The sequence below is a fragment of the Pantherophis guttatus genome, chromosome 3 (genome assembly GCF_059756535.1).
Source record: "Pantherophis guttatus breed Tessera chromosome 3, ASM5975653v1, whole genome shotgun sequence".
Lineage (NCBI taxonomy): Eukaryota > Metazoa > Chordata > Lepidosauria > Squamata > Colubridae > Pantherophis > Pantherophis guttatus.
The window spans coordinates 153,413,965-153,436,144 of NC_142065.1; the positions used below are offsets into that span (position 1 = coordinate 153,413,965).

Sequence of the window (22,180 nt, forward strand, 5' to 3'; positions counted from 1 at the left end):
ATAGGATTCCTTCTGGCGCTGACACGTATCTGTCCGCAAGGGCATCCCCGGGCTAAACTTTCCCGGGTCATATAATATATGTGGGTATATGCATAATTTTATAGGTATGTATTTATTTATTTTATCATGTTTATGTACTGTATATTAGAGGTGGAGGCCCTTTGAGAGCTGTATGCAATGAAATTTCATTTTAATGTATGCCGATTAGTGTACATTCAAAGTGACAATAAAGTTAGTCTAAGTCTAAGCTTTCTACTTGGCAGGCTTCTCCCGCTGACTGATCATTTTTCCTCTTCATTTCTTCTCCCCCCCCCCCACCCTCACCCTCACCCCTCACCCTCACCCTCTTCCCCCCCCGTTGTCCCTCTCCGGAAGTGACGGAGACAACGGAATGAATGTGACGTCACTTCCTCTCCTTGCTAGCCTTGCGACGTTCTAGGATTGTTCTTTGGCACGAACGTTGGCGGGCCTTCGGCCGTGGCCGTGGCGGGTTGTTTGCTTCTTTGTTTTTTTTCGGTGAGTGGTCAGTGGTGGATGATGAGAAAAAGGAGTTGCTGAACGCGGCGGTTAGAAGGCGGTTGAGCTCCAGGGCGAGCGGGAATGGTGCGGGATGAGGAAAAGAGGAAGGAGGGGGAGTTAGGCGAGGAAAAAAAGGGTATAAATGTTCTAGAGTTGCGTTTTATTCAATCTTAGCCATTTTAAAATGTGTGGACTTCAATTCCCAGAGTTCCCCATCCTGCATGCTGGCTGGGGAATTCTGGGAGTTGAAGTCCACGCTTCTTAAAAAGGGCCAAACTCTAGAAGATGGCATGCTGCTGCGTTCCAAAGAGGTTGGAGATTAAGATCTACGTTTTCTGGGGCTGATCTTTGAACTCACAAAAAATCCGTAAAACGTGTGTTGCTCACAACACTTTTTTTTTTTAAAAAAAATCTGAAATCGCCCGCTTTTAGAGAGTTTCTAACTAAAAGGTCTTTAATTTTGCTGTGTCTTGTTCTCCAAGTTGTATCATTGCTCGATAAAATCGGCTGTATAATTGGTGTTCAAAAAATGATAATATCCATCGCTTAACTAAATAAATAAAAAAAAAGCGAAGTGCAAAGTTTTCAAAACTGAACCATGTATCAATATGCTGGAAACACCAAGATATCTAAATATCAACATGGCAGGTTTTGAGCGATTGCATGGACCTGGTCAGCTCCAAGCCACCAAAATTAATGACTTGACATCTTGCCTGAGAAACCTGCAGGAAAATCCATATTGTATTAACACAGAAATTCTGTCCCTTTCTGTCCGTCGTTTTCTGCATATTAAAAGAATGGACCGTCAAATTCCTCATTTAGGATAGCACTTAGCTGTGGGCTTGGGAGGACATTGCTGATGGAGGGCCAGAGATACTGCAGAATTCACATGCTACCTTACGTCAATATTGAGGAAAGAGACACTGATTTGGCAGTATTATATTAGTAATCCTGAACTCTAGTGCCCTTAGCTTCTAGATAGTATAAAGTTTAAACCAAGTCTTCTCACTCTGTAGAGAAATATACAAAAAAGGTAATAATATTTTACCCTTGGTTTCTTATTCTTTTTGAGGGACAAAAACTAAGCATATTTATTTGGATTAATCCAAACATCCTGTATGAGTTGCCCTATAAGTGTATGCGTGGAACTGAAGGGAATACATTATTGACAACTGCAAATATAACAACAGTGGCTGCCTTTTTTTCTGTTTTAGGTAATATGAAACGTGACTAGTTCTCAGACCTCATGTACTTCAAAGAGGGACAAGACAGAACTTTAGGGGAAGAGAAAGTGAAGTTTCTGAAATTGTCATAAGATAATAATGCAAAAGAAACTTGTACAGTAGTTATGATTCCAATAATATTTTACATTTTTAGTGTTTGTCTACATAAGTAAATAATTATTAATGGAACAATTATTGTGTTCCATATAACAAGTAATAAAACTTATTTTAACAATATGTTTCTCAATAACTAAGTTTCCAGAGGGGTTACATTTATGGTTTTCTGGTCTTCAGAAATTTCTAGACAATTTTCACTGTTGCTCTTTGATTTCCCCCCCCCCCACAAATATTCATTGTATATTCACATATGCCTTATAAAAATACAAATAATGCTGTAATATTTGTTTGTCAAAATTTACTTCATATTTTTCCATTTACTAAAAATGCAACTTTTTTGAGATGTGATTATGATCAGTCAATTACTGAGTATTTGCAAATCCCCTAGTATTCCTTCTCTGGGCAAAAAAATATTCTCCGAGTTTAAAGGATCTATTTTATTTCACCAATACTAATTCTAATTATAAATAGTTTTGGAAGCTAATCTTAAATTAAAAATGGGATACCTATAAAACAACAGTATCTTGACCTCTTTATTTCTTTATCACATAAAATGATGTTATTTGGCTGACTAAGCTAACCCTTAGTGTAAACATCAAAATTATAAACAGCTTTCTGTATTTCTTTTACAGATCTGATACAAGTGTTTCAAGATGTCGTACATGCTTCCACATTTACACAATGGCTGGCAAGTAGACCAGGCCATTCTTTCAGAAGAAGATCGTGTAGTAGTTAATCGGTTTGGACATGATTGGGATCCAACATGTATGAAAATGGATGAAGTTTTATATAGTATTGCTGAAAAGGTATAATGTTTTAACTGATTTGGAAAAATAAAATGTTAATGTGTTTTAATCAATAACATGCTGAACGTAGAATATGTGCTTAAGAAAAATGGTGTATTTCTACTAGACATATTTTTTAAAAAATAGCTAAAAAATTGCAATCGAGAAGTGTGAATTTTTTTCCTGAAAAATTCCCTTAAAGATTGGAAAACATTAAATACACCTTTGCACTCCAGTGACTTGTTAACTCACTGAATTTCACTATTTTATTTTTAGCTATGATGTCTTTATTCTGAAATATAAGAAATGCAATAACAAAAAAGTGAATTTAGATAAATTGAGAGTGTTGATTTGTTTTTGGCTATCAGTCATGTTGTAGGTGTGTGTGTAATCCTATTTGCTTAGGGACGATGTTTTCATATTCATATATAACTTCACACTATAAAAAGATGCAGCGCATTTACAGGTTTTTTTTCAAGCCACAGGTTTTTTTTCAAGCCACAGCCACTTCATCCAGCTCTGCTGCAATTCTTGCCCAGCATTGCTTCTACAGAAATATCCCAGAGGACATTATGTGTGTTGGAAGGTGGTATTTTAATTTGATGGAGGGTTCATGCATATGGGATGTATCTTATTAGAAAGGCAAAAATTTAGGGATGATATAGATGAGCAGTGAAAATAGTATATGAACTGTTGACAAGAGTGGTATGTTTTCTGAATTAGAAATCATGGTTTTTGCTCTCAAAAAGGTTTGGAATGGAAAGCGAATAATTTCCTTGCAAAAACCCCAAACCTGGCTTAGGTAGTACAGTTTATTATTATTTTTTCTATTTATTTTAATTGTTTTCTCTGAAATAGTTTTAAAGTACTTTATGTAACAATAAACTAGGATTCTCTTGATTGATTAATGCTTGTGAATGTACCATCTGTTTTGTGGCCACAGAAAGCAAATGTATAAAAAAAGACAGCAGAAGTAAAGAAATTTAACTTGAAAGGACGATCTTCATTTCACCTGAAATTATAACCAGAAAAGTGCAAAATGTTTTTAGTTTGGACTGTTTTAAGTTTGTACCATGAGTGCTCTGTCCATCTTCCAGCCTTACTAGCTGTATTTTAACCTTGGCCATGTTTCAAGCTTGAAATATTTCTGGTGAGATTAAAGCATCCTATTGTGGGCCTCAAATATTTTGTAAAATGTATTTTTTTATTGTGTGAACAATGTAGGGAAGATTGCAGTGATTTGATACTTACAGGTAGACCTCACTTAGCAACTGCCTCAGGCAGCCACTGTACAGAGTTATGACAGTGATGAAAAAGTAACTTTGTGAGCAATGCCGGTAAAACTTGCTTTGGACAGCAAGATGGATAGCATATAAATTTAATAAATAAATGAAATAAAATAAATTTACAACCTTTGCAGCATCTCTTAGCCATATATTTTCCATTATAATCATTACAGATTGCTCTGTATCTGACCTGTTTTTTTTTTCTCCTCCCCACCCCCCCTTTCTCAGAGTGGAGAGATTGCCTAAACAAGCTACCTATTCCTGAGCTGCTTTTCTTCACAGCACAATGCATCCCTAAAAAGTGCTAACCACAAGTCAACAAGACCCACTCTGGGACCTTAATTAGTTGATTAGAACCTTTTGCCTGGTTGCAGATTCACAACTGCTTCCTTTACCTGATAAGACTTTAATCAGTTCCACACCTTTGGTTTTTGCTTGCTCCTGTGTTGCTGGGTATACACTAGGCAAACAGTGCTAGCATGTTCTTTTTGATATGTACTCTCCATTGTGTGCCTGCTTACTCTCTTGTAATCCCTTCCTTTCCAAGGACAAACATTAATTCTCTTCTTGTTTATTATCCCAGCAGAGGGATGAATGTTCTCTTGAGTGAGAAAGTTGGGGAAAGGGGCTATGGTATAAGTTTTGTCCTATTACCTGGCTTCCTCATGTATCGAGTTCCAGAAACTTTCCCCTGGCTGTTTGGGGGTTTATCCTTCTGACATTGTAAACGAAAGGAAAGTTGAAGTAAAATTATAAACACAGTCACGGTGAGTTTCCACTGTAGCATCTTAGTTGCCAGTCCCAATTGTGGGCGCTAAAGGAGGACTACCTGTATTGTATTGCCTACAGGCTATAACCATAAAATTGCACATTGTGGTTAAATTTTTATACAATTCTACTAGTCCACAATTTGGTATATTTGTAACTATAAGCTAAGAAATAGGTTGCTGTGGACAGAATTCTGCTTATGAGCAAGACAAGCTCAAATACCAGCTTGTAAGGATCTCTTTGAAAATATGCTCCTGAGAGTTAAAGAGGTGCCTTGAAATGTAGGAAACAATTTGGCTTTGTAAGGCAAAAGAATTGAATGAATAAATAAACAAACTATATTCTTCTTGCTTTCTTTTGTGAAAGACATTGTTTTCAGAAATTTTCCATGAACTGAAAAACTTAAGGAAAAGTTGTAATTTTATTTTATGTATGGTTCTACATTATAAATATGCAATTTTAAAAAAATAATGCATTGAGGAAAATATTTAAACTTCTGCATAAATTAAGAAAACCATGCAAATAGCAACAATGACTTCTAATTTGTATTGTTTCAGCAGAAAAGGACAATTTAGTTTTATTAAATGGGAATGCAAATTACTTAAGCACTTGTATATTGCCAGCTGAGTTCCTAGTTTGTAGAGAATCAAATAATAATAAACTTGAAAATTATAAAAAAGCCCTATTAAAATTTCAACTTAAAATATGTTTTCAGAGCTTTGTCCAGCAACTTTGTTAATCTCTGTTTTTTTAATGGGAATTTTGGGGCTCATTATGGCCATTGAGAATGTCTGACTTTTCATCATTGCTAGATGAACTAGTGGCAACCAAAGAAAATCTCAACACTTTTGTTAGAGTAAGCAAACTGAACTTAAGCTATTTAGGACTTTTAAAATTCAAAAGAGATAATGTTTAGACAGTCACCATCTCTTTGTACTTCATCTAGAAATAAAGCAGCAACCAGCAGTCATTTCAGTAGAGAGAATATGGTCTTGCTGAGTTATGCAGACATTAGTTTATTCATCAAATTCTATGTAAGCTAAAATTTCTAAATTAGATATAAACGGTCTTCAATATACTACCATACAATAATGTGCTAGAATTGAAATATAACTTTTGGTTTATGTTGATCTTTTTTTAAAAAATCTAAATATTTTCATATTTGTCAAAGAAAAAAAATTAAACATTGCCTATGTAACTGCTTCAAGGCTGAGTTAAGAGAAAATATCACTTGAGATACTGGGTTGAAACGGGTCATAAAATAATAGGAATTCTAGTAACTTGGCAGATGATTTGGCACTTTAACAGAGGGAAGAAAGAGAACAATATAACTTTTGTATTTAAAAATCTCCCTCTGCAGAAATAGCAGATTAGAGAGGGTGACCCTTCCTCATCCTCATGGTCGGGCTTATGAGCCCTGTTTGGATATCGCTGCTGTACAAAGTGAGTAAACAGTTCCAGTTGTACTACTTATTTCTATATTATACCAGACTGTTGACATAGTGCAGTTGCATTTTACATTTAGGAAAAAGCAGTTAACCCCCATCAACATGGCCTGTTTCAATTCTGGTAACTTCTTTTCATAGACAGTTTAGTCAGTAAAGCATTTTCTTCTGCTGGTTTGTTTTCCTTCTTTTTTTGAAGTATGAATACTTTCAGGCTTGACACTTCTATCTTGAAGGTAAGACAGGTAGTGAGAGACAGCTTCTAGACCAAAAATGGTTTCTTGTGATTGAGGCCAAAAAAATGTACATTTTATCAAGCTCAGCTACTCTACCCTATCTATTCTTAAAGAGTTTATCTCCCTATGGATTTTGTTTTTACTCATTAAAATTTGAGACTATACTTAATTGTTTCAATATCAACACAAAGGTTGTATACTCTAATGAATTATTTTTACATTTTTAAAGATGCCTAAATGGGTTATGTCTGTGATATATAGTGGAAGATAAGATTAGTTTTCATTGGCAGGCTTATTGCATGTAAACATGACAAATATTTGTGAATTGTACAATACATTGTTCTTAAAATGTTTTAAACACTTTCTCATGTTGCTTCCACAAGAACTTTTTCTCAAGTTGTAAAGTTTGAATAAAAGAAAAATGTGATCTTTGAACCTTTAGATTATGTGTTTTATTCAGATTTCAGTTCAGTGGAGCTCTACAGGAATTTGTGAGGCTTACAGCAGTATTTGCTACTTTCTCCTGAATTCTTTAAAAATCAATTAATGCAGATTGAGAGGTGGTAGAGAACTTTAAAGGAAATGGCATCCTCCACAAAAGGAAGAATATATTTAAATTTGATTCTCTATGTTGTCAAGTATATATTGCTCCCTATTTAAAATAAATTTATGGATTACTATCTTTAGATGTATTTTATATAATGCACGTTCAGTATTGGCAAAATGAATAAAACTGCAAAATAATAATTGCATGAGCAAAATATGAGGTTTAAGTGGTAAGTTAAATAATAATGTATACAAATATTCATTTCTTTATTCTGTTTGCACTTTCAAATATCTATACTCTAATTTCATTCATTGCCTCTTTATTTATTGCCTTTTTAAATGTTTTCCTAAAATTATAAAAATAGCTAAAACAAAGCAAAAATAGCTGTCAGTGCTAAAAAGGATTTTCCAGAAATAGGGTGAGGTGTTTGGTGAGTAACACCCAATAAGATGCACTTGCTTCCTTTAAAAGCTCGCATCTTGTATCAGCAAATATGCTTACTGCTGAAATCTCTGTGATTTTTATCACTGAAGGAATTTTATTCTGAAAGACACAAATGTGTGATATGAAAAGGGAGTATAAAATAATCTGATACTTCTGTAAAAAGTATTATTTAATATCAAAACTTATAGAAAAGCAGTGATCTGAACTCTGTTTATTGTTAGGAAATGGATGTTTAAAAATAGACTGGTGATGAATGTACTTAAATATAGCTGTAGTGGCTACCTGTTTCAAGCATCATGTTTTGTACATCTTTATGTTCTTATGTTCTCTAAGAAGTCAAAACCTATGCATGTCTTTCTGTGTAGGCTTACAATATATTATGAAAATAATTTATAAATATACTCTGTTGTTAGGAAATGGATGTTTAAAAATAGACTGATGAATGTACTTAAATATAGCTGTAGTGGCTACCTGTTTCAAGCATCATGTTTTGTACATCTTTATGTTCTTGTGTTCTCTAAGAAGTCAAAATCTATGCATATCTTTCTGTATAGGCTTACAATATATTATGAAAATAATTTATAAATATATTACATATTCTTCTTTCCCTTAGGTGAAAAATTTTGCTGTAGTTTACCTCGTAGATATCACAGAAGTACCAGACTTCAATAAAATGTACGAACTGTATGATCCCTGTACAGTCATGTTCTTCTTCAGGTATATTTTCATTCTTTCATTGCTTTTTAACCTGCATGTTCTCAGTAGGGTTTTTTTCAGTGGTGGTGGGGGTTACAGTTCCTGCCTAATTGTGTATGTTGTGTAATATCATTAAGCTACAATCTAAACCTGAAAGTAACTTCATTGGGATTGATGTTGTTATGCAACCAATATTATAGCTTACTAGCTGGCAACAAACCGGCATTAGTAAGCATCATAAAGCAGGGGTGAAATCCAACAGGTTCTGACAGGTACTGCAGAACCGGTGGCGGAAATCTTGATTAGTTCGGAGAACTGGTAGCAGAAATTTTGAGTAGTTCAAAGAACTGACAAATACCTCTGGCTGGTTCGAGAGTGGGGTGGGAATGGAGATTTTGCAATATCTTCCCCCCAGGAGTGGGGAGGGAATGGGGATTTTGCAATATCCTTCCCCTGTAATGGGGTGGGAATGGAATTTTGCAGTATCCTTCCCCTACCACACCTGCCACGCTAAACCCACCAAGCCAAGCCACGCCCACCAAGCCACGCCCACAGAACCAGTAGTAAAAAAATTTGAATTTCACCACTGTCATAAAGGTAAGGCAAATGGCATTCCCTTACCATAGATAGTCTTTGCTTGCCAGCTATCTGATTTAGCAATCATTCAAAGTTACAATGGAGCGGAAAACAACACATAGCTTTGCAGTCAATCCTTGAATTTATCATTGTTGCAGTATCCCGCAGCCAATGTGGCTGCTGTTGGTGTGCTTTGCAACTGGCTTGCAATAAGCAGAGTTAATGGAGAAGGCAGACGTGAAATCATAAATCACGGCCATATGATGTTTCATGTAATGCCCGAAGGGGAACTGAGATCATAAGCTTATCACAGTTGCACCGTTTTTCTGTTTTGCAGTTGTGGCGCTTGGTTACAAAATTGCTGGTTGCAATTGTGGTCGTTAAACTCGGACTACCCATAGTTAGTGTACCTCCACTTGTCCCATATTTCATTCCTATTAGACACTGCTTTAATCAAAATAGGTCATGCAAAACAGCTTGATAGAGTTTGCAATGAAAGTGGCACTCCCAGTTAGAATTATATATTGGTTTTTGCATATAGTTTACAGAACTATTCTGTATGTAGTTACTAAGAGGAAAAGGCCAGCATAACTATTGGCCTTCTGTAGCAGTCAGAGAGAAGAGCTTATTATTTTCTGAAAAGAGAAATACTTCAGCCCAGTACATTCTGTAAGTGCAATGGAATGTAGTGGGCCATATTCCTAGGAGAGAGGGAGTCTTTTGTAGTCCTAGGAATAAAAAAATTTGTGGAATTATTTTCTGTTTGGATATGAATATGGGAAATTCTTTAAATTGGTCATTTGAATTTGTTACATTTTTAATGTAACCTCCAAAACAACACAGTATGCCATGCTGAGGTACATCCCATGCCAGTTAATATAGCATTATTTCCAATAAGTATATATTGGTAATAACTTAAGAAAAAGAAAATTTACAATATTAATAATGGGACATGACTACTTTCTGATCTTATTAAAGTCAACTACTGGGTTGGGATAACATTCCAGCCTGACTCCATCTGGGGAAAAAGGAAAGTTTGTATACATCTGAATATCTCACTGGCTATTCAAATATATACAGAAATACTTTAGGAGGTATGCATATAAAATGTTAAGCAATAAATAAATATTTGTATAATTATTTTTTCTCCTTTCTTAAAGAAACAAGCACATAATGATTGATTTAGGCACAGGTAACAACAACAAAATTAACTGGGCAATGGAAGACAAACAAGAGATGATTGACATCATAGAAACAGTTTATCGAGGAGCTCGTAAAGGTAGAGGTCTCGTCGTGTCACCCAAAGACTACTCAACCAAATACAGATATTGACTTTTTGGCTGTTTATTTCAAGTCACGTTTCTTGGAAACTTCTTAAAACCAGACTTAATATAGGAAAATCTTCCGTGGTAACATTTCATGTGAATATATTGAACTGAGTAAATATGTTACCAGATTTTCATTGGAAAATGTCATTGATTGTGGAAATAAAGTTAAATTTTCTTTTGAATAAAGAACTTAAATGTGTCAAGTGCTTTCTAAAAACAATTCTACTTTTTTGATAACATATTGTTTCTTTTTAAAAATGTTTTTACTCTAGGAATGCATACAAACTTCCAGAATAGACCAGTCATCTCTCATGCCAGTGTTTAAAAAGCTGCTGTAGATGCCTAATCAAATGAGCCTAGTTTACCTTTGGCACAGATAGTTCTGAAAAATTAATTTATCTCACATTTCACATTTTCTGCTGTAAATTATCATGAAAGCCAGAGAAGAAACCTTGCTGGTGATACCCTGTTTCCCTGAAAATAAGACCTCCCCGGATAATAAACCCAATCGGGCTTTTGAGTGCATGCGCTAAAATAAGCCCCTCCAAAAAAATAAGCCCTCCTTGAAAATAAGCCCTCCCAAAAATACTTAAACACATGTGCAGCTGGTCCCCGCCATTTCCTCTGGTTAGGGTTAGGGAAACAGAGCTGGAAATCAGGTAAGACAGCAAGAGGAGCCCCGTCTTGCTCTATGTGCCCCCAAATAATAAGACCTCCCAGAAAATACGGCCAAGCGCTTATTTCAGAATTCAAAAAAATATAGGACAGGGTCTTATTTTCAGAGAAACATGGTATTATGACCTATAGATGGCACCTGGTTCTTGTGCCTTGATATCCTCTAGTATTTAGGATCTGCTGATTAAAATATTTTGGGTGCCTGTTCAAGCAGTATCAGAATGTAGGAACCAGAGATAAGCTTTTTGCCAGGATTTCAGGGGACCTGCTACTTAATTCCCAATGGGGCAGTTAATGAATTGTCACCAAAATGACTGCCTGCAGAGACAGTTCTTTTTCAGATGACAGGCTGAATGACTATGGATGGGAGGCTACATCTGGTTTACAGGCCATAGATTGCCAATCCCTGAATTTCTCTCAGCACCCATGCTATTCTCTGAATGTTGAGTAAGGTGTTTTTAATCTGGGTGGTTTTCAGTATTAAAAATTTTTAACTGCTGGAGATCACTGTGTAAGAAACCTTGAGTTCTTACAGGGAAAGGTGAATCAGAAAATTAACAATACTTTAAACAACATGTTGAATATTACACCAAAAATCCTGACCCCCCAAAAATGTGATCCCTAAATACTTAGTTATACTTCAAAAACATGATCCCATTTGAACATGTTTGTGTAATGAATTCAACTATGTGCTCCTTAGGCAATGCTATTAAACATACCAAAAGTGGGTACAAAATATATGGGCTTATATATCAGCATAAAACATCAGTTCACATACTGTAAACCACTGTGTGATCTTTTTATTTTTTGCTTAGTGTGATTGACAAATTGCAATTTATAAATAATATTTTATAACTTAGAGCACAAATATATCCAGTTTTTGCTTACTTATTAAATCATGGCGAACCAAACTATGACTTAGCATGATATATGAAAAACGTCATCCAGGTTCAGGTTATATTTCTGACATCATTCAGTTATCTAATTTCCTAAATTCATTTGCTAAAAATCATAATTGTGTTCTTAGTAAATACATACGCTGTCCAACTCCCAACAATTTGGGCAGTTCACAAGCAAAAACACCAAAGGAACAATATAATGCAATAAAAACAAGGAACAAAAGTCCTTACAAAAGGTAAAAAAGGAAGGAGAGGACAGAAGTAAAAGTACCCACTCCTTGGAAGATATTACATCCATTGTAGTCAAAGGTCAGGGCAAAGAGCCAGGTGGTCAAGACCCTTTAAAACAGAGGTCTTCAAACTTGGCAGCTTTAAGACTTGTGGACTTCAACTCCCAGAATTCTCCAGCCAGCTATGCAATTCTGGGAGTTGAAGTCCACAAGTCTTAAAGCTACCAAGTTTGAAGACCTCTGCTCTAAAACAACAACATAAAACACCTAGTGCTTGTGGAGAACCTCATTCCAGAGGGCAGGCACTCCAGCAGAGAATATGCACTTCTGGGTGCTGAGAGATGACATTGCTTAATCAAAAGAACTGGAATATGCATAACCTGAATCAAATCTGCTAGTTACTAGAGAGGTAGGCAGTGCTTCAAGTAATCAGACCCTGTGCTATGTAAGATTTCATAGGTGATTACCATCACCTTGCATCTTACCCAGAAACAAACGCAACTAGGGCAGTTCACAAAGCAGGGATATTACACAGGCATATCAAAGCATATCTGTTGCTGCCCATGCCTCTGCATTCTGGATCAACTGAAGCTTCTGCGTAGTCTTCAAGGACAGTTCCATGTAGGATGTGTTGCAGTAGTTAAACCACGAAGGGCCTCCTATTCTAGGAATATTATTCTAAAAATCATAGTAGAAATTGTTCAGAACTCCATTAGTGACATACAGCAATATGAGTTCAAAACATCTGATCCCAATAGACGAAAGCTAATCGAAGTAGAGATGACACGAATTTTACCTATTAGCATGGACTCTTAATCCGCTTTCTTTGTACTTGATAGTTTTAACATCTATACATGATGTACCAAGAAAACGAACTTTAAGGAAAAAATGGAAACTACACTTGGTATAAAAGCTTATATACAAAAAAGTGTATGAATTGTCATGAATTCAATGTTAATATGAAGCCAGTTTTCAACCTTTAATGTCACTCTTAAACAAAAAAATTCATAAGGAAAATTTTCCTTATTTATGTATTTATCAAATTACTGCCCATCACACTTGCGTGATTCTATATTATAGCAGTAATACAGGCCAGAAATATTTACAACTTGATTTTTCTTTGTAGCCAATGATGTAGTATAGAAAAACATTGCTTGTGTATCCATTAGTTATATATAGTCTTAACAAAATATCTTAAAATTGTACAAACGTAGACCATACTTAAGTATTCATGTTGCATGCAGGGTTTCTTTGATGCCTTCAGTTCTGCATAAAAATAATTAGCATAGAAACTGAATTAATATTAGGAAAGCCAAATATGAATTCATCAACTGTCTCTCAATCTTTGTACTTTCTTCCAACTGTGAATGAATATAAGACAAAACATTTATTTTCCAAAATTTTTAAAACACAGAAACATACTCTTAATGAGAGGTGATATTAGTTCAACATGTGGTGTCTGCTAAACCTTTTAATCACCTGAATTATTTTTGTACAAGTATGCATATTGATGCTTTCTTTACAAACAGGTGAGTTCTAGCATTCTTGCAATCACTCCAAAATTTTGCGCTTAGCTATAACTTTCATTCTCAGAATTCTAGTAAGCAAATGAATATGCTATGCCTGAGTTTTTAAAAGCTAAGGAAAGATGGATCTGCTAAGTTTTTAGATGGGAGATCTCAGGATTAATAGGTTAGACTGGGAAGTTGAAAGAAGATAGTGCAAACAATGTATGGTTCTATGGATTCATATTGAGTTTCAGTTGTGGAAGTTCTTACCCTACTATAAGCTACCGTAGTTGTGTTCTTGTGCTTCTATTAATGCAAACAAAAATTTGTTTTAAAGGAGGAGTTTCCTTCCCCTTTTGAATTGGTTATGATAAATTATACCAGATTTTTAGTTATTGCGACAAGTTTATATAAAACCAGAATCTCACCGTTCAGAATCTTCACTAGTATTTTCTATTCCAGCTTCAGCCATTAGTTCAGCAACATGCTTTTCCAAATCATTTATTCGTTCACCCATCTCATCCAGTAAAAGGTTAAAGAGCACTGCATTTTTAATTCATTTTTATTAGGAGTTTATATTAATCTATCTGAGAAACAAATACATGGTGCATATATATAACAGGATTCACATTTGGTTTCTTTCTATTGTAAAAAAAAAATCCAAAGTGCTGTTTGTTTTATTTTATCTTATTGGGTATAAAACAATTGTTTTCATACTTTTTGCCTTATCTGGTCTGAATGTATGCTACAAATATTAAAAGCTTATAATGTGTATAATATTGTAGTTAAAGTGTTTCAAGACTGAACATTATCTGAGATCTTCAAATATAATTGTTGAGGCAAGATTATTAGTTTACTTTAAAAGAATATTACTACTATTTAATAGTTTCCTGTATACTGTCAATCCTGTCTCAATTCATAAAGTTGAAGAGGAATCTATAACCATAATCTCCTATGTAGGAGGATCTAATGTATTTAAATTGGTAACTTAACCATTAATAGTATTTAAGAATGATGGATAACTCTTGTATTATAAACTGACAATTAATTTTATAAAATTGATATAAATTTCCTAGACTTACTGCCATATGTGACATTCCATTTTTAGATTCTTAAGTGTGGATCTCCACATAAGCTCCATAAGTATTTTCAGGAAACAAAAATGATGAGAGGCTAAAATCTAGTGTTTTGTTTTAGAAAAATGCCATTGTGTATAAAATTCTTATCAGAAAATAACCTGATGGATATACTCTAGTTCCCAAAATCATTCCCTATCATCTTCAAGTTTACCTTTGCCCTGTTTTGTACTTGACAGGTGAACTCAAAATCATAAACATATTTTGGAAACATTTAGGGATTAGCCAAGCTAATTACAAACAATTTCACATTTTAGAAAAGGATCCGAAAAGGATATTTTGTAGAGATAATTTATCAGTCAGGTCTTCAAAGTTTTCTTGCAGCTGTTGTAGGAGATTTTCTGCCTATAGGTGAAAAAAGTATACCTATGATGTTAGACAAGTTATCACTTTAAGTTACTTCCTGGGCTCATCCAGCCTTAGCAGCATTATTGTTTACAGTGCACAAAAATAAATGGTAGTTTATTATTTGAGGAACTGAGCTTTATTTCATCTACTGAGTATGATAAAGGAGGGAGTTCCCCTAAAATAGCTAATATATTTGTGAAAATACTAAGATCTATAAAAGGAGTTATAAAAAGCAAGTGTCACATAAAACAGAATATGAAATGCAGAGATTACACCTAACTTTTCTATGGAAGTGTTCTTATAAGTCGATAATATATTGTAATTATTATATAGTGTTTTATTATTTTATTTTATTAATTTCATACAGTATTACAGAGTAAGGTATTTTTTTATTTAGACATTCTTGAAAGAAATCCCTTGGGTTAAGAACAAATTGGCCTCATCCCCACTCCAAGGCATGAGAGTGAAGAGATGTAGAAACTTTCTGAAAATCTTACAACTTTCCCCAAATGTGGCTCTCTCTACCGATACTGGATCCCAATGCCACAATCTTAGGTTATGAGGATCAAAACGCACCAGAGATGGGTTGTGGAGGATAATTTTTATGCAATGACCATCACTATCTGCCAGCTGAGGATACCATGCCTGGTAGATTTATGCATTATGATAGGTAGGATGCAGTAGGTAAAAATAGGTAGGTCAAAGGATGCAGGGGATGCAGGGAGGCAGCTATAAATGCCATCTTCCTTATCCATACAGGAGAATATTTGTAGCTCATGGTTGAAATGAGGGATTCTTAGTGCGCTCTGTGCTTGGTTGTTGCAGAGGTTCCATTATCCAAACTAGGCAATATCATCTAGTAAAGATGTTACAACTGACTAGCACTGATGATGTTACCTAGTGTAGGTAAGAACAGCTAGTTCTCGATTTACAAGTGTTTGTTTAATGACCATTCAAAGTTACAACAGCACTAAAAAAAACCCCAACATATGACCGTTTTTCACAGTTATGACCTTTGCAGCCTCCTCACGATCCTGTGATCAAAATTCAGGTGTTTGACAACTGGTTCACATTTATGACCCTTGCTGTGTCCCAAGGTGATGGGATCACTTTTGGTGACCTTCTGACCAGCAAAGTCAATGGAGAAGCCAGATTCACTTCACAACCAGGCTATTGAGTTAACAGCTACCACGATTCACTTTAACAACCGCTGCAAGAAAGGTCGTAAAACGGGGCAAAACTCACTTAACAAATGCCTCACTTAACAGAAACGTTGGGCTCCCTTGTGATCATAAGTTTGAGGACTACCTGTATTTACATCTGTGGGCTGCCTGAAAAAGCCACCACCCATCCGACTTGTGCACGATACCAGCGCGATCGGCAAAGCCTGGGACGAGCGGCAGGGGTACTCACAAAGTGAGAGAGCTCCTTGGCGCTTGGCGGGTCGTTGTCCGCCATACCCTCTTTCTCCACCTGCGACACCGCCGCCGCCGCTTTACTCGCCCGGTCTTTTCTACTCCAATTGCCGGACGGGAGGGAAGCGGCTCCGGAGATAAAACCGCCTCCCTGCCGCCCTCCGAGCTGACCAGGTGGGCTTTCTCTTCGTCGGCGCTGTTACACGACTACGATCTCCGGCGCTGGGGAGGAACCAATGCGAAAAGCGACGGGGACTTTTCCACTCCTCCATGCCACGTGCCCGACGCGTCATTATTTTGGTTGCCTGAGATTCGGGAGATTACAAAGGGTATTAAGTTTCCCTCACGGAATTTTTATTCCCAGCTGACCTCTAAGCAGAGAAAATATCAATTTTTTCCCTCCCAGTTTTTAAACTTTGAAACATGTCATTGGTTGCTAAACTGAGCCTTGGGCTATGCTCGATGGTCAGTCTAAATTAGTAGAGGAGTTACCCAAGGTTGGATGATAAGCTGCCAGCTAGAGAGGTGTTGAGTTGTCTGGTTGTTGATTTAATTTAATTAATTTAATTTAATTAATTCAATTTATATGCCGCCCCTCTTCGAAGAATAGTACCGAAGATACGGTACTATTGTTATTCATAGAAGTATTAAAGTAGTATTTAATTGTTTTTATTGTTTTAATTTTTTTTTTTAGTATTTTGCTTGTAATATATATTTAAATTGTAAGCCACCCAGAGTCCTCGACTGAGATGGGTGGCTATAGAGAATGAATGAATGAATGAATGAATGAAAAAAATATTCCAGTGATACAGTTGGAGTTTTCTTCCCCCACTGTGGTAGCAGTCCTAAAAAAACTGCCTGGGAGTTTGATGCTTTTGGTGTTGGAAAAGACTCCTGAGAGTACAGCCAAGAAAATGAACAAGTGGATCATTGAACAAATCGACCAAGTTCTCACTAGAGGCACAAGTGACCAGGCTCAAAATTGCCTTACTTTGCACACATTGTGCAGAGACCTTTCTCTCTGACAAAGGCTCTAATGCTGAGAAAGATAGAAGGAAAGACAAGAAGGCTATTGCTTAACGCATTGTAAGCCGCCCTGAATCTCCGGAGAAGGGCGGCATATAAATTAAAGCAAAGAAGAAGAAGAAGAAGAAGAAGAAGAAGAAGAAGAAGAAGAAGAAGAAGAAGAAGAAGAAGAAGAAGAAGACAACCAACAGCAAAGTAGATTGTTACAGTGTGATGGTTGGAAGACCTGAAAGACCAGGTTAGAGACCAATTTTTATGGGGGCGGCGGGAATCTATCTACAATATGTGATTGATTGCTAAGAGTTTATAGCAATGTAGTGACCCATAATCAGTCACTTATGCATATACGCTGCAAATGCTTCTTTCAAGAGAAGAGCACTTCGGTCAAATGATATTCCATCTTTCATTCACGAGCTCAAGATAGTCTATATAATGCTCCCATTCTTGTTTTTCCCCATAGCAACTGTGTATATAGTTCTGGATGTAGAAAGGTTGCATATTGCATATGCTACCACCAATAGCCTCTCACCGGCCAGTACGCTCCCATAGAGAGGGGCTCCTCCGGGTGCCATCGGCCAAACAATGTCGACTGTTGGCCCCTAGGGGGAGAGCCTTCTCTGTGGGGGCACCTACGATCTGGAACAAGCTCCCCCCAGAGATACGGAGGATCCCAGATCTGTGCACCTTCCGTCGCGCGCTCAAGACTTTCTTATTTCATCAGGCCGGCCTGGTCTAAATCTTCTCCCCTTTTTAAATGTAAATTTTAATTAGTTTTTAAATTATTGGGTATTTTAAATTTGTTTCAGCCAAATTATTTAATTCATTTTATTCTATTTTAAATTTTTGTATTTATGTGTTTTATTCTGTGGCTGTTCACCGCCCTGAGTCCTTCAGGAGTAGGGCGGTATAGAAATCTAATAAATAAATAAATATTGTGCAACCTAAAGGTTTCTGTAAGTGCATAGCACGTGAATGGAACAAACCTATCTTGCCGGAACAGAAATTATTGCTTAATGTGTTTACTGTGTACATCCAGAAAGCCTTAGGCCAAACATAAGTAGTCTATCCTAGTATAAAATATATCTATTTTGTTTGTTTGCCATCATCTCAACACAAGGAGACTCTGCCAAAATCCTAATATAAGAAATATTATAGTGAAATTACATTGAAGATCAGCTAGGTCCAAATAAATCATAATTTTAATACCAGGAGCTGTTTATTTGGAAAAAGAAGGGTATTCTCGGAAGCTGTACTGCTTATGCTGAAATTATGATGCGTAATGTAATTCAAATCAAGATGAAGAATTAAAAAATAAAAAGCAAGCCTGGAACTAGGATAATATTACAGACATAGTATAGAGATGAAGATCAAAGACCAAAAAGTATATTTTTGCTAATAGCATTTTAAGCCTTGCAACTATAACATTAAAATATTAACTTTATATCACAAGTATTTTCAAAAATATCAGTTTAAAATACATTTTCCTTAATCTGGTGAGAAAAGAGAGATCATAAGAAAAGGCAAGACTAATACCCTACCATCTTAAACTCACAAAATCGGTAACAGATCTTTAAAGTTTGTTGCAAGAAAAGAAGGTGACAACCTGCCTGACCTTGTTTGGCTTCAAGCCTAAGCAGGGCTGAGATTGGTTAGTCTTAATATGAGTTTTCTCCAAGGAATACAGATAGTCCTTGACCTGCAACCATTTGTTTAGTGACCATTCAAAGTTACAACAGCACTGAAAAAAGTGACTTATGGCCATTTTTCACACTTACAACTGTGGCCGCTTCCCCATGGTCATGTGATCAAAATCCAGCCACTTGGTAACTGGCATGTAATGATAGTTACATTATCCTGGAGTCATGCAATCACCTTTTGTGACCTTCTTACAATCAAAGTCAATGGGGAAGCCAGATTCACTTTACAACCTTGTTACTAACTAAATAACTGCAGTGATTCACTTAACAGCTATGGCAAGAAAAGTTGTAAAATGGGCCAAAATTCACTTAACAAGTGCCTTGCTTAGCAATGGAAATTTTGGGCTCAATTGTAGTCATAAGTCGAGGACTAGTATCAGAACTATGGGCTAGATTTCAAAGTTTTTTTTAAAAATCTAAAAGCAAACCACTTCCATATTGTTGCCAAGAAAACTAGATGCATTTGTCTGTGAAGTCACCAGGAATCAAGTTTAATCATTTACTCAAATGAAAGTGGTGATATTTCAATAGATCTGCCATTAGATGGTGGATTTTTTTTACGTAAGAGCTAAGGAACAGAAGTGACACACCCTCCTAGTCACCCTTAAGTATATAGATGGCTTGCATGCACTGAAGAAACATATGAGACTAGCAGGACAGGTTTTACTAGAACAAGGGCATTTTTGTTTGTAATAGCAACTCTGTTCTGGGTCACCTAACTAGGAAGTTGGGAAAGAGCAATATCATGGTGCACTCAGAAGCATTCTGAGAAGCTGCCCAGGGAATTTTTTGTCATCTGTATATTCCCCAACCAGATCAGCCCATTTCAAATTGATCTCCCTTTTGCTGCTTCTTCCCCAGTCCTTTCATGGCAAATTTGGCTAGTTCTGTCAGTATTCAGAGACTTATCCTGCTGACAGACAGGATGGTGAGCTCATATACATATTTCTTTTTCAATTTTCTGTTGAGTTGGAAAGGGTAAAAAAGAGAATCCAATTAGATTAAGTAAGGAATTGAATTTTTTTTAAAAAAAATAGTGGATTGAGGTTTTTTTTATTTACACACCAGGGAAAGCAATTTTTCTCCAAATTACATGTGAATTGAAGAAATCTTATTTTGTCTAAGGATACTGGGAGATGCTATTGAAAACCAACACATGGAGGAGTGTGCAATTGACTGCAGAGCTAGCTAATGAAAAGGTGGGTGCCTCTGAAGATTAGCTACTGCTTGGAAGATCTGGAGTGCTTGCTGAATTGTAGCATCTTCACAGGAGTCTGGATTTGATAGGGGGGGAGGGAGAGGGAGGGGGGAGAGAGGAAGGGAGAGAGAAAGAGAGAGAGAGAAAATAGTAAGCATTTTTTGCTGCTAGTAAAGTAAAAAAAAACACTGTTATTTGTGGGGGTCAGCCAATGCAAAATGATTGGGATAACAGGAGAACGTTTTGTCTGGCTCTCTTCGAATCTGACATTTATTTATTTATGCCGCCCTTCTCCGGAGACTCAGGGCGGCTTACAATGCGTCAAGCAATAGCCTTCATACTTTTGTATATACCTGCTTAGTAGGGCTTTCACCCCCACCCCCCAGCGGTGTTCTTTTTTATACAAAGTCAGTTTATTGCCCCCACAATCCGGGTCCTCATTTTACCTACCTCGAAAGGATGGAAGGCTGAGTCAACCTTGAGCCTGGTGAGATTTGAATTTGCAATAATTGCAGGCAGCTGGTGTTATTTAACAGTGCTTTAGTCTGCTGCGCCACCAGGGCTCTTGACAGTAGTACTGATAATTTTTCGTCAATATTTAAGTTAGTTGGATGGTCACTAGCCTCTGTCAAAGGTTGAACTCTAAATGTAGGTGTGGCCAAGGTCCCTTTGGGGTGGTAGGTCAGGAACTTTAAGAGGAAAATGAATGAAAAATCTGTACGCTTTAACACAACCATTGTGACCTTTAAAATCCCCAGTATCCAAAAAAAGAAAAAAGGCACTATTTTTTTAAAAATTCATCGATTTTGAAGTATCTATGGAGTTCACCAAGGGTAGACTAATTGGTGGCTTTTTGTACTTGTTCTGTGGGATAACTTGCAAAATGCTGTTCTTGGATCTTGAAGGAATACGAAGCAGAAATAAGACTTATATCTTCTGGATTTTCTCCCAGATATTCTTTTGCATCTAGTTCTCTAATGTTAGAAATTTGGCATGTTTAATTCCATGAAAATTGGAGGGGAATTTCTTGAGCTTTGTGGATCCAATACACACCAGAAGCTAAACTGGTATTTTAATTGCCAGTTTAGAAAGTAAACAAGAGTTCCGCTGATTGTGTTATTTTTACTTCATTTATATAACAACACACTTTATGAGCCAGTTTGGTGCAGAGCAATACTTCTCAACTTTGAGAAACTTAAGATATGTGGACTTCAACACTTTCAACCTGCCAAGTTTGAAAAACACTGGTATAGAGGTTAAGGCATTAGATTAAAAACTAGGAGATGGTGAGTTCCAGTTCCACATTAGGCCCAAAGCCAATTGGGTGTCCTTGAGCCAGTCAGTCATTCTCACTCCTAGGAGGGCGGCAACAGCAAACCACAGCTGAAAAATTTTCCCAAGAAAGTTGCAAGGACTGGTACTAATTCTACCGCCCTCCCAAACTCCCCTCTATGAACTCAGGACATTGAGTTTAATGAAAAGATACATATCCTAACTTCAGCTCATATACGAAGTCAGCTTGTATGGGTTTTTTTTTTTTCCTACACACACATTTACTCTTGTAATTTCTGCTGCTGAAAGACTGCTAATTTATTTCATTTTATTTTATGTGATAAAACATTTGATAAAGGAAAAGCTCTTTTGACCTTGTAACACTTTTGAATAATAACGTCTCTCTCTATATTATCAAGTTCCAGGGTACATGGTTTCCACTTTATGGAACAGCATGAGAGCTGGGCCTCCTGTTTTTACATTTCCTTCCTGTCTCAGCGGGTGTGGTTTCTGCAAGACATTGTTGATTGGGGCTGCTTCCTTGCTCCTGGTGCTATAGTTTCTTAGAAGCAAGTCCTTTGAACTACATATATTGGATTTATTGCTGGATAGAGGTAAATAGTTTTACAGAACACGTAAAAAAACCCCCTGCAAGTTGCTAGTTTTATGGAGGTTTTATGGAGGGTTTTTTAAAAAACCAGAAAGGTTTAAAGTTACATCACTTCCAATGAAGGATGCCTTGAATATTTCATAGGAAGCTGAGACATAATTACCAACTAGTATCAGTAGGCAAGAATTTACATAAC

At 36.3% G+C, this 22,180-nt stretch overlaps 2 protein-coding genes across 4 annotated transcripts; one reads left to right on the forward strand and one right to left on the reverse strand.

The window, feature by feature from the left end:
- Positions 1-379: 379 nt before the first annotated feature.
- On the forward strand, positions 380-10,159 carry TXNL4A (thioredoxin like 4A). Of its 3 annotated transcripts, none has more exons than XM_034429312.3 (4): positions 380-516; positions 2,492-2,665; positions 7,984-8,087; positions 9,803-10,159. In XM_034429312.3, the coding sequence occupies exons 2-4, from the start codon at positions 2,513-2,515 to the stop codon at positions 9,972-9,974; spliced, it is 429 nt and encodes a 142-aa protein (XP_034285203.1). In that variant the 5' UTR covers positions 380-516; positions 2,492-2,512; the 3' UTR covers positions 9,975-10,159. The 3 variants fall into 3 exon arrangements, with proteins under 3 accessions (XP_034285203.1, XP_034285205.1, XP_087746499.1); XM_034429314.3 differs by lacking the exon at positions 380-516 and adding an exon at positions 6,059-6,141 and having other exon boundaries at positions 2,525-2,665; XM_087890373.1 differs by lacking the exons at positions 380-516; positions 2,492-2,665 and adding exons at positions 4,537-4,697; positions 6,059-6,141.
- A 3,547-nt stretch (positions 10,160-13,706) lies between these two features.
- Positions 13,707-16,475, reverse strand: HSBP1L1 (heat shock factor binding protein 1 like 1). The gene is made up of 3 exons (XM_034429315.3): positions 16,180-16,475; positions 14,697-14,763; positions 13,707-13,807 (listed from the first exon to the last, which is right to left on the reverse strand). The coding sequence occupies exons 1-3, from the start codon at positions 16,222-16,224 to the stop codon at positions 13,707-13,709; spliced, it is 213 nt and encodes a 70-aa protein (XP_034285206.2). The 5' UTR covers positions 16,225-16,475.
- Between the last annotated feature and the right edge of the window lie 5,705 nt (positions 16,476-22,180).